Source organism: Caloenas nicobarica, chromosome 6, assembly GCF_036013445.1.
Source record: "Caloenas nicobarica isolate bCalNic1 chromosome 6, bCalNic1.hap1, whole genome shotgun sequence".
Taxonomy (NCBI): Eukaryota; Metazoa; Chordata; class Aves; order Columbiformes; family Columbidae; genus Caloenas; species Caloenas nicobarica.
The window spans coordinates 19,151,339-19,164,444 of NC_088250.1; the positions used below are offsets into that span (position 1 = coordinate 19,151,339).

At 40.2% G+C, this 13,106-nt stretch overlaps 1 protein-coding gene across 2 annotated transcripts in view; it reads left to right on the forward strand.

The window, feature by feature from the left end:
- The window catches only part of CHN1 (chimerin 1), a 100,599-nt gene that overhangs the window by 13,742 nt on the left and 73,751 nt on the right, over nt 1-13,106 (forward strand). The window contains exons 2-3 of one of the 2 annotated variants that reach the window (XM_065637628.1): nt 5,678-5,716; nt 9,862-9,917. In XM_065637628.1, the coding sequence (XP_065493700.1) occupies nt 5,678-5,716; nt 9,862-9,917 (95 nt within the window). The remainder of the gene's footprint in view (nt 1-5,677; nt 5,717-9,861; nt 9,918-13,106) is intronic. The other variant, XM_065637629.1, reaches the window with a different exon arrangement.

Sequence of the window (13,106 nt, forward strand, 5' to 3'; positions counted from 1 at the left end):
GGGATATCTTTAAAAAATGTGATATAAGCCTGTGCAAGGTATTTTGCTCAGAAATAGTTTGTTACCCCTGTGCTGTTGAAAGGCAAAGACAAGACAGAGCCAGAGGATCATTTCCCTTTTTATATTCAGGTGGAGGACCCAAATGCTGAAGAAGTGTTTGTTCCCAAGAAAACATTTCATGCAAGGCAAGAAAGGTTGACCGCAGCTTTCTCTTTTGTTTACCACGCGCCGGCTGAAATGAGGTTCCCCGCAGGCTCTGTCCGCAGCGTGCGCGGTGCCGGGCCTGCCGGGGCAGGGCTGCGGTGGCTTCGGCAGGACCCGCTGTGAGGGGCAGTGGTCACGCACAGCGCTTCTAGCTCTTCACATCAAGACTCTGCCTCGGCCCACGACCCCATTCCAGGTCGCCATTTGACTTACTGGCTGCTGATAGCAGAGGTGTAGCAGAGAAGGGGAGAGAGGCTTTGTGGAAAAAATGTGAATCCCAAGGTCTCATCTAGGAGTGACAAAGAACCTTTGGGGGAGGGGGGTGCCCTTCCTCCTGCAGAGCACATGCAATAGACAGGAATATTTTGGCCATTCTCTGCACTCTCTGCCCTGTTTCTGGGAGCCGCCTGCCATCGCCATCTCCTCCTCCTGCCATCGCCATCTCCTCCTCCTGCCATCGCCATCTCCTCCTCCTGCCATCACTGGGAGCACAGGGACTTCCCACGCTGCTGGGTGCTGCCGCTGCCAGGGATCAGCTATGTGCCCTGAAACCACAGGATTGTGGCCCATCTGTTTTACTGCCGCTGCCTAGGGCAGTGGCTGGATTCATCCTTTAATTACCTTAATGCTGTTTGAGTTTTGTTTTGGTTGGAGCATACAAAAGGCCTCACTGCTAGGCCCTGCTTGGCTGCTGCTTAAAATGTTTCGTGATGGCTTGAGCTTAGTTTCTGAAATGCTCTTGGCACTTGTACTATGAAAAGCAGAGATGAAATAACATTTTTCTGTTCAACTGCACTGTTTTTGTGGCTTGAGAATCTCACCAGCAAATAAATTGTGGCTTTATTTCTGTGAGTCAAGTGATTTTTTTTACATGCATCCTTTTGGCACAGAGAAAATGCTAATAAGGAAGATTTTGAGACTGAGGAGGAATTTTCTAGAAGTTGTTTTTTGGGCACAAAAAGGAGTTTGTTGTATGGGTCAGTGAATGGTCACATCCACTCATGCATCTCTCTAGGAGTTAAATTTTGATACATGCCGCTGCCAAAGTAAGCAAGGTTAGCATCTTAAAACACATGCTAATGCTTACTGGTTAGTACCTAGGCCATAGCTTACAGAAGAATGTTTTATATTTTCTTGCATGTTTTCATATTTATAGTTTAGACCATTCTTTGGTCCTGGATCAATGCAGAAAACACAAAATTAGATTTTCTTCTCCTGATGCTGTTGATGTTTGGTCCACGTGGCCAAACTGACCTCATCCACAAGGTTCACCACCTGAGGCCTCACCTGTGTTCAATAGGGCTATTGCCAAATAAAATCAAAGTTTGGGGCAAGAGCTGCTATGTCAGCAGATAGCTGATTGTTTCCTCCCAGGCAGTGTTAAACTAATCTCCAGCATGATGTTACAGATCATTGTGCTGCAGGGAGTGACATACAGTAAAAGAAAAACAAAACTGAATTCTCAGTTAGTGCTAAATTGCTTTATGGAGTTGCCATGTGTAGTTAAGCTGCTGCTGCTCTGTGCTAGGCATGGCTTATCTTCAGTGGCTAGAGAGAAGGAACCATTTCAAGCAAAGGTAAACATTTTTATTCTTTCTATAAAAGGAATACACAGAGACAAGCAGTCTAAACAATTTGAGGCAATAGTAACAGTTTTCATAGCTGCAGTTAAAATGTACACTCTGAAAGTACGACAGTTGTCCAGATTTATCAAAGGGATAAAATGGAAATGAGTGAGCAAGAAGGAAAATAATCAAGGGAAATGCTGTGTTGTACTGTCACAATTAGTCACATTTGTGTTTGTGGAAAAATCTGAGATGTTCTCATGGCATTTGTGGCTGTGTATGAGCTTCTCCTAAATGGCTGCTTGATTTTCTGTTGGCAGGGCCCTTTTCTCTGCGTGTATTTCTGATGATCACTCTGTGCTTGTCACTTCTTAATTGCAGATGGTTCGTGCCCAAGTAGGTCTGTGCCTGGACTAGAGGCACCAGCTGTTATGGGTCTGTTGTAAGATGCTTGCTTTGAAGAGGAGTTTGATTTTTGCTATTGGTTCAAGAGCAAAAAACTGATTCTACTGGATGAAGGACTGTAAAAGTATTTTCATGTGTCCTGGAACATTGATTCCTCCCACCGCTTTACTTTGCATATAACTTTGGGTCTCAAGTGATGTATAAGTTCAAGATATTCTTCATATTTTCCTTACACATACATACATATTTATACTATGACAGGTCTATTTAGGACCTTAAAAGTACAGTTTTGGGCATGCAGCTGTTTCTTTTCTAATGTATTCCAGGCTGGAAAATTATTAGATATCTGTATGGATTCAGGGTAGAGAATTTGAATAAGTCACATTATACTGTGAAAAAAATAAAATCTTAAACACATACCCTTCCAACCAGAGCAAAATTCTGAAGAATGAAAAAACTGTCATTGCCTGGAATAGTGGGACATTACCAAACATTTTCACTTTTAAAGGTTAGGAAGAGTATTCAGCACCAGCATCTGTCAGTTTGAAACTGGGCTGAGTTTGAAATTGCAATTTATGAACGTGGACAGTGTGCTTGATCTAAAATGCACCTACTGAGGAGGTGCCTTCATGCTGGCAAAAGGCTCACCAACACTGATAGGATCAGTTTATGCATTTATGTTTTCTGTAGTGCTCCAAACCTTTGGAGAAGAGCAGCTTTAAGCTGAATTGCATCTCATCTAGGCAGAAAATATAGTTAAGATAAAACATGATGCACAGATTGTAGAAAATGATTTTATCATGGAAACGGCAGAGCTGGGATACTGCGCTGATGGGAACTGTAGAAAATCTGAGAACTGACAGCATAGAGTTTATTGCATTAATTAGAAAGTGGTACAGTGTTAGTGAGAAAATGTATTTTGGGTTCAGCATTTTCTGTGGCTTTTTTATCATGCCTTACAGTGCTTTTTGGGTGCTTTGGATGCATGATTGGAGATGCTGTATGTGGAAGCCTACGTTATCCAAAAATCCAGCCCTTTTCCTAATAATGCATCTCAAAATACTAATGATGTGTTAAATGGGACCACATCGATTAATCTTTAAAAAGGGGTAACTTACAGACTGGTCTCATATTTAGCTCGTTCTATTTTATCTTTGTGTAGTGGAGTGGTTTTAAAAACAGAAACATTCTTCCACAGAAAAAAGCACTGCAGTCCCTCTGATTCATCGTTGTTACTGTGCTGTACTTGCTGCTACAATGTTTTGTATCAGATAACTTTTTTTTTTTAATCATAATAGGAATGACCTTTTGTTTTTTCATTACCTCATGTGGGATGGCCAGAGGGTATTCTCACACTGTAAAGGCAGTAAAACTCACCGACAGATTTTCTAACAAAATCCTTGTGCACAGCTGCATAACATAAATCTTTCCTTCCAATTTCTGAAAGTTAAATGTTTATTGTATGAAAGTTACTGCTGTTCTTGCCTGACTTTAACAAGGCTTGGGGTTTTTTGTTTGGCATAAATATTGTTGCTTTTCACTTTTACAATCATGCTGCCCTTAGTTGTAACATAATTATATGTCTTGAGTGTGAGCAAGTATAGGTTAGACTGCCAAGATATTGTATTTTCATAACAGTCAGCTCATAGTTTACAAATACAGTGTGTGTTGTCAATTTACAAATTACTTATTTGTAAATTCAACTGGTGCATATGTTGCCAAAAAACCAGACCATAGCAAAAGAAAATTCAGCGAGTGGGGTACAAGTTGTCTTCTGGGATTGAACTCGTTAGTTTTACTTACAGTTTTGTCCTTTGTCCAAGTGACATTGCATTGCTAAGGATCACATTACAATGCTTCTGGAATGAATCGACTTGCACTGCCTTAATTAAAGGCATCAAAGTAGGAATGAATAACCATGGCTGCATCTGTTGCTGCTGATTTTCTTTCAGTGCCATAGTGCAGTGCAGCCTGGGCTGCTGAAGGTCTGTGTGCAGAATTGAAGGGCTCTGGCCGATCCCCAGGAGATGGTAGCGCATCTGCAGAGCCTTTCAAAGATCAAACCCCATCATATTCTGGGGGATGGTAGTTTGAATAAGTGCTGCCTTAATAATAGAGTCATAATGAATCATATTTATAAAACCTGCTACCACTGAGGTAGATCCGTAAGAACTTCACCGTCTGCATGTGTAGCGCTAAAATACAGGGTGAAAAACCGAGCAAAATGATAGCTCAGGCAGGGCAGGGAGCCTGCTGGGTGGGTCTGGGCAGTCTATGCCAATTAAACTGGAAAATATCTCATTCCACTAAGCTCTAAATTAGAGATATTTTGACATGACTGTAGGTGGCAGAGATGGACTAAAGCAAGTATCTGAAGGAGGCAGACTGCTTATCGTAAGGGGAGGCAAAACATAATCCTTTCTCAGCTTCAGGCTCAGTTTTGGAGGCCTTAAGGACTCTCAAGTGGAGATGCCAGAGAGGCCAAAATTCAAGCAACAGGTTCCCAGATTGCTTGAACTTGACATAACCTCATAATAAAAACTAGAAATGAAGGATTTGTTGGATGCAGCATGTAGTTTCAGTGAGCAGACAAGTGCAAACGGAGCTCAGAAATGGATGCTGCACTGAGAAGCAGCTTCAAACAGCGAGGCTGGCTGTGCAGCTGCCCAGGTGTCCCGGCTTGTCACCCTGCAGGGTGAGGAGTCCCAAGCCCCTCACCAGCTCCAGGGCAGGTCAGCACAGCACCTTGCAGAACACCGCAGTGCCCGGCAGCATCGGAACTGATGCTGGTCAGAGTGGAAAAACCGGGCATCAGGGATGACGTTTGCAACAGAGCCCTGAGCTCAAAATGTCAGATCAGTTGTCAGCAAGTCGTAAGGGAGGCAGCACTTAGAATACATTGGGATTATTTATCTATTTATTTTCTTTGATAATTAAAATTTGAAATTAGAAATATGCTGTTGCTTTTAATACATACTGACTGCTTCCAAGCAAAGCTTGTACTCAGTATGAAAAACCCTTGCTTTCCTACAAAATATTTCATAGTACTTACATACTCTGATTTTATTTCAGGAGTTGTTAATTGCTATCCAGAAGAGGAGAAAGCTAATGGCAGGAATAAATTGGACGAAAGCTGATTTATCGGTGTATAAATTGACATTAAAAAAAAATCCTTGTAGTGTAATTTAAAAGGGAACTTACAGATACATACATAGTAAAATAATATGCCTGCCCCCCCCAGGTATTTGGCTTCTAATTTGCATGTTTGCCATTTTGCAAATGTATCTCTATAGCTTTTATTCTATCTAGCTAAAGAAAATACTTTTTCATATTTTCAGTTTAAGTGAAGGGGGAACTTTTAACAGGTCATTCTATACTGTGATAGAAAAAATAATTTGGAATCTAGCTGCAAAATTTCTCTTAATCTGCAAGTGCTTCTGCAGGGTTATTTCTATGTCAAAATGTTTCAAACAGAACATTAAGATTTGTTGTTTTTCTTTCAGATACTGATGAATACAGACCACCTGTTTGGAAATCTTACTGTAAGTATCTCAATGGATTTTTTTTTTTTTCCAAGTCAGAGCTGAAAATGTTTCAGTTGGGTGCTTTAAAAGACTAATTTTTCTTTTCATCAGAATGTGAGTTAAGAAGCATCAAGGGGTCCATTACTCTTCAGAGACAGGTGCAGTTGTTTATCCTCAAGGACAACTGAATGCAGATTATTTAGAGAAGTAGATTCTCTGCACCTTACTAACGTAAGTGCTCCCACTCCGGTGTGGATCTGGCTTATGTTGGTTTGGCTGCGTAGACTGGGGATTGCATAAACTCTGTTTGTGCCTTAAAGCTGGTATCACTTGCACAATTTTAGGGCTCCTGTGCATTGCTGGAGCTAAGACTTGAGCTGGTTAGAAAAACTCAGAATAAATTTTCTGATGTAGTAAAATGAGAGCATTGGTTTGGCCTGGTGTGCCAAATCACAAGTAGGGTTTTTTTGCAGCCCTAACTAGAAGGAGCTGGTTTCCTACCAGCCTGCCCAGGCTCTGCAGCTCTTTGATGTCAGTACCGCACAGGGCAGCGGTCCCGGCCCCATGCCCTGAGATTGGGGCGCCGCTCCCTTGGGCATTTCATCACTTGCTGATTTTCATTCCTAATTAAAAACAAACACACAAAAAACCCCCACAAAACCAAAACAAATAAAACGAACAACAAAAAACCCCCCCCAAACACAACACACAAAATCAAAACAAAACCAACAACACCACTAGAAACAAAAACCACCACCAAACTTACATGGACATTTTTTGTATTTCAAAATTAAAAGGGATAACCTGTTGTTTGTAATTGTTGATGGAGGTTCAGGGATATTGAAGGGAACACGGGACAAATGGCACCGTCGCAGAGCATCGTAGCTTCCCACAGTGTCTCACCTCTAAATCCTAGTTCGTTGTGGAGAGAAGAGCTAAGATGTGAGACATTTTGAGACTTAAGGAGCCACAGAAAGGAGACAACTCTTCTGTTAAAAGCAGATTTTCAAAGCAGAATGTTTGTGTGTTTAACACACTTAACAGTTTAGGGATGTCAAACTTACATTTGCATTTTCTTTTGTATATATTCCCAGGCTTGGTGTCTTTAGGCTGGCTAAAGGGATTTGCCCAAGCAGCATTTCACATGATGAAACTGTGGCTCTACAAAGTTTGGGGAGAATTAGCAGCTGAATAAAATATAATTATTTCAAAAAGTTTTCCATCCTGCAGTGGGATATTCTTTACAATTGGAGACACTGGGTTGGTGTCAAAGGCTTGGTGAAAACTAGGGTTAGAAAGAAAGTACATATAAGAGAGCAAATTAAATTGTTTTTTTCAGCTAAAGCATATATAGTAGAATTAAATGAGCACTAGAAAAACAGTTTTTCTATCAGCTGCTTTTCAGTTAACAGCTCACAGAAGTCGGTTGTTTCTGTTCTGTCCCTGCCATTGCCAACCTGACACGTTCAAAAATCAGTGTTAGGCCTTAGAACTCTAAGTCAGCCTTGTTTAGGTTAGGTTTCCAATTTTTGAGTTGTTAAAGTGATCATGAGTTACACAGTCAGTATCTTCTATGCAATATGACTGTTAGATGACTTCTGTAAATGAGAACATCTCATAATAACTTTCAGAAAGCTTAGGCTGTAAGTGAATAGTCAGATATTGTAAAATTTGTAGGAAAAATTACAGGAGTTGGCAAAACCATATGCGCCTTAACAGTCTAGGAATGTCAGGGTTTCTTAAAATACAGTTATGTTAGCTGAGGAAAATAGAAAGGCAACAAGTCTAAAAAAAGGCTGAAGACTTTTAATTTGTCTGCCTTCAGTGTTTCCTTTAAATGGATGATTTTGAACAGTTTTTAATAAGTGCCAACATATGCAATTGCTGTCATGTAATTGAGATGCCTGGGACCTTGGTCTGCTTGTAGATCTGGTGGCAAAGCCTGTCCGTGCCTTTTGAGTCATCACTTATTTTGCCAGTAGCTTGTCATGTGCCAAGTCAGACACTTAATATTAAAGAATTTTCACACCGAATGATTTGAACAAACCTTTTTCTTGCAGCAGAGGGCTAAAAGATAAAACTGAGACCATTTGGTCCTCGGTATTAAACATTGTTAGTCATTATTGGAATACTTGTTACTGAGATCTGTGCATTTTGCTCTCAGTTGTCAGCATTGCAAGTGAATCACAGCTCTGTACCTTCTGTGAACTCGGGGAACACTGGCGCTTTGTTTGCTTTATTCCATGCCATCATCTCTAACAGGGGGATCCAACCTCTCCAATACCAAATCTTCGTTGCAGCTTGCCAGGAGCTGAAGGCTCAGCTGCGTGCAAATGTACGTGTGGCCACTGCACCATCACGGGTCACTGTGGTGAACCCTTCCCATGGGTCAGAATTAAGCACAGAGTCATGGGGTTTGATTATTATATATTTCTGTCTCATGGCGGATGAAGAGGGATGTCTTGTTTAACTTCCTTGGTAATAATTACAGCAAGGAAGCTGATGTGAACAGTTTGAATTGTATGCATCAATTAGAGGAGGAGGAATAGGCATCCTGGTTTGTAACTTAACTAGTCTGCCTGCTGTGCTTTTTGACTGGAAGAGGAGAAAGATGCTGCCTTTGGAGAAGAGGAGCTTCCTTCCAGAAAGTCTTTTCAACCTAGCTTGAAGTAAGGTGGGAAACAGTTCTCGGTTTTTAGCTGTTTCTGCAGAGCATGCTGATTGCGAGTCACCGCTGCTCTTCCATGAAATTCAGAGAAATCCTTATTTGCTATGTAATTTTTTTTTTTTCTTCTTTTGAAGTTGACTCTACAGTTCTCAGACTTAGGTATGGACAAGGCCCAGTGCCATCAAATGCAACTTTTACAACAGAAGCTAGGGAATCTGTATGCTGGCGAAATAAATGGTTGTGCAATGCCTGACATGAAAATTACTGTTTTATATACTAGTGTGTGATTCTTCATCACTTGCAAAAATCATTTTTGTAATACCAATACAGAAAGGTAAGGATTAATTTTTAGTAATGTCAGGAAAAAACATTAGTTTTTTTCTTTGAACAAAGGGAGTGAATTTTTCCATTTTATCTTATGATTGCCATATCATTGGGCATCTTGCTATTTTCTCTATTCCCATGTAACTTAGCACATAAATACAGCATTTGTCAATGGAACAGGCTCATGATCAGATAAGAAGTGTAATGAAGTCAAATCTTACAGGTTAAATCAATGTATGGTTTTATAACCTAAAGAAGGTGACAGCACATGTTATTAGACCTTGGTGTTTAGTACTAATGATTGAAACATAATTTAATTTTAAAATATTACAATTCTAAATGTTCATTTTTTCAGTTCTAGAGTGCTCTTCAAATACTCACTTAGTGTTGACAGCCTCATTTTGAAGGTGACTTGCCAAACCAAGCTCCTTTTGGGATAGAAATTGAGAGTCACTCCTTTGGTGTTATATTAGAATGTCTGCACATTAGTACCATTAAATTTACAACCGACTCCTAAAATTTATTCCAGCTTGATGAGGCTAATTTTAAAAAAAGAAAAAAAGGAGAAGGGAAGGTACTAGTAAGTCTGTGTGTGTCATAATTTGGACCTTAACTGTTATGCTCTGCTGCACAACTCCTGATGTCTTTAGATCTGCACATGCAAAGGCCATTTTTCTCCTTGTTCTGAAAGGTCATCACTGAGCAGTAGCAAAAGCAGAGGGTTTGATTCTGCAAAGTTCTGAATGATTCTCGTAAAGTCTTGACATGTTTCAGGTGACTGAGTGTGCGCCCAGCGTGGTAGGGTGGGACTCCATCTGCTTACTGAAGAAAGTCTGAAAGCAGCCTGATTTGACATATAATAAAGTTTAATTTGCATTTATCATTAATCCTTTTCTGATCTGCCTGATGGAAACTTGACTGTTCTCACCTAGTTCCTCCCTTGTACTTGCTCAATTAATTGTGAAGATAATCAATAATCCTGTTTTAGCTAGCAACATTCTTTTTCCTGATCTCTTGTAAGTAATTTTTGAGACATTGACATATGTATCCTTGTACTGTCTTGCAGAAAGTCGTCTTTATTTAAACGGCAATATATAATGTTAAAATGCCTAACTTCTAACTTATACAATGATTCTGTATTAATCAGAATTTAACTTCTGCCTTCTCCCAGTGTATCAGTTGCAACAGGAAGCTCCCCATCCCAGAAGGATAACCTGCACTTGTGAGGTGGGTATTGTAAAGGTTCAGTTTTATAGAGTCCAGTAATTCCAAGTCTATACTTCATGGTGTCCAACCCAAACTGTGGTTCCTTGGGACACTTGGTGCTGTGATTGGAGTAAGTACCCTTGGGGGCACTGGTACCTGGAAATCCCTTTGATCTAAAAGTTGAATTAAAAAGCGTTTTGTGTACAATGTTTTCACCTGAGAATCATTTATTGGCTAAATTTTCTTAGATACACAGAAACATGCCTTTTCTCCTCCTTTTTGGGTCATAAATTCACAGAAGCAAGAGCAGAGCTGGAGAGGAGAACTGTGCACCTGTTTGTACACGTTGCTGCTAGATGCGTGCAATAAATCCACAGAGGCAAGGCTGAAACCTTCCCTGGTGTTGTTTTTTGTGTTGTAGTACTTAAGACTCATTAATACTAGTAGCTAAGCTAGGCAGAGCCACAGATTTTTAAGGATCCAAAGAGTAACAATGGGATCTCATTGATACACGGTGATACAGAAGCACCCGCTCAGAGGGTCAGTTGTTGAGGCAGACCCCGAATTGCCAGCATGCCCTGAGCTGCCGTCCAGCCGAGCAGCACCTCTCCAGAGCTGCTGTGCTGCAGGTTTCACGGATACCAAACGTCCCTGCAAGCAAGACTTTACTCATGACTGCATCTCTCTTGCAGCTTTGGTTAGGAACCTGGGAAACATTAATTTCAATTTCAAAAATGCTGAAATGTTAGGCTTGACTTGTTAAGCAGCATTACAAAACACAGCTCTTGCTGAATAACCGCTGAAAGTTATGACATTGCTGCAATAAAACTTAAGCATTTTTATCATGTGCCAAGAGAAAGGAAATTAATCTTTGAAATATGTTAATCACTTTGACATAGTATTAAATACAGAGGGACGTAGCACTGTCAGAAACATTAATAGCTCACAGTCTAGATCACAAGGAGGATTACTTTACAGAATTAAACAGATGTTTCTCTGTCATCTTTTCAAATGCCCAATTGTGATTCTGTGAAGTAGTCTGTCAATTTTTAAGATAAAAGGTAGAGATTTAACATAAATGAAATATTGCATTTAGTGGTAGCACCCTTGTTTTCCTTGGTTAATCTGATAGATTTGTATTTTTATTAAAGGTATAACTATAGCTGGTTGCACTTAAGCAAGACATAGCTATAGGAAAGAACAATACATGAATTTTTCAAGAAGCATAGTAGCAAAAGGTTTTGTTTTAACCAGTGTTTCTACTGTTAATGAGTGTCCAAGCAGGGGTATTCTTGTTAAGGTTGTTGTGCAGATATCTTGTGTATATCGAATAAGGTGGGATGGAGATTTGCAGAAGAGATCGATAGAAGATCTGAGCTGTGAAAAAATGAGAGGTTTTCCAATTTTTTATCCCCATTACAGCATTATTAGGAAGATTCTATGCTATTTTGTGTGTTCTCTATGATAGGGTTTTCCATTACATTAATATACAAAATATGTGAAGTCTTGGAGGAGCTTAGTCTTCTAGTACAGGTTTGTGATTTTACAGTGATTGTACAGATTGCTCACCTGGATGGGATGAATTATTTTATTCCCTGCCTCCAGTGGATTGTGTTTATTGTTGTTAAGTGCTGTTGAATAGTTGTTTTTTCCTTCCTCTCCTTGAAAGTATTTCACTAGTGGAAGAAGTGCTAGTACGTGTGTGGGTATATGTATATATGCATATTATAGAATGTATGTGGGGTTTTTGATAGCATTCTGACACTGTTCACTGAGGTGCTGACACGCTGCCTGTACAATCACTGTAGTCTTTTATTTGCTGGGTCTCATCTCAGAGCCCTGCTATGGTTTACTTTTGTAATGACAGACTTTCTGATGTTGTGTGCTTATAAAGTTGCCTGGCATTTGTGGTGATAAGTGACAATTCTTCAGTTTCTTCAGTTAGATACTTCAAGAACCTCAGTTGTGAATGTTTGTCACCGTTTAATTGCAGGGCAACAATAAGCTGTGGCAGATGCTTGTTAACCCACTACCCTTCCGCCCTTAGCCCTCCCGCCCCACTAAGGAAAGGCAATAGGAGGGCAAAGAGAGGCAAAGAGAGAGAAAGGACTTGCAAGTTGAAAAAAGTTAAAAATGTTTTACTAATGCTACTAATAAAATAGAGAAAATAATACAAAATATACAAAACCAATCTTGAATTTTCCTGTGTCCACACTGCTCTGGCAGCTGCAGGGCAGGCACCCGGAAGTCCTGGGTTGGACTCTCCAGCAAACCGGAACTGGATTCAAGGATGCAGGGTCTGTCACTAGGCCTCAGATCGCAGGGACCGCAGGCAGGGTCCTCCTCGGATGCCGACCATAGTCGAAGAGAGCGAGACCCTCGTGATCTCCCACCTTTATGTGATGTATGACGTGGATGGGATGGAATACTTAGTTGGTCGGTTTTAGTCACCTGTTCAGTTCGCTCCTCCTTGCAAATACACGACATGCATTCTTATCAGCGACCTTGCATTCCATTGCTATGTCTACCAAAACATGCATCCAACTTCAGAAAAGGGCAGTTACTAAGAAGAACTTAGCTGAAAGGAAAATTCACTAAAAGAGAAACTGGTCTTGTTTTTAACAAAGCCAGGACAATGTTTTAGTTCTTACAGAATTAGAACCTTCATTTTTTCTATTTACCTTTTGGTTTCTTTAAACAACAACAATAACCACAACAAAACATAGCAGAAATGAACAGAAATGTAAGGAGTGGCAAAGTACCAGCACAGTTAAGGAAATCTTACAGCAGATAACATAATGATTGTAACTGGTTTACTTGTTGACTGCACAGTGCATAGGTACCCTGTAGCCAAGGAGAAACTGTAAACTGATAAAGGGGTCCAGCATAGTCGATAAGATCTGTTGGCATTATATATTGTGCTAGTTTAACTGCAGAGAATTGCTTTGGGGTCTTTTTGCCCTAGGTGATAAGAAGTCACAAGCAAATTTTATACTAAGTTCTCCTTCATTGTATTTGTTGAAATACCATTAGCCTATCCAGTCATATAAAGCAGAGATATAAAGGTGTATACAGTATCTGAAAATGGAAAATGTCTCCTGCCTCCGGAGTGCTGGTAATCCTTCAGCCATTGATCAGATCCAGATTGCATTCTCTTTAGAACCAGACACCTACTTTTGCCAGCCAAATTTAAAAGCATTTGTGTAAAGC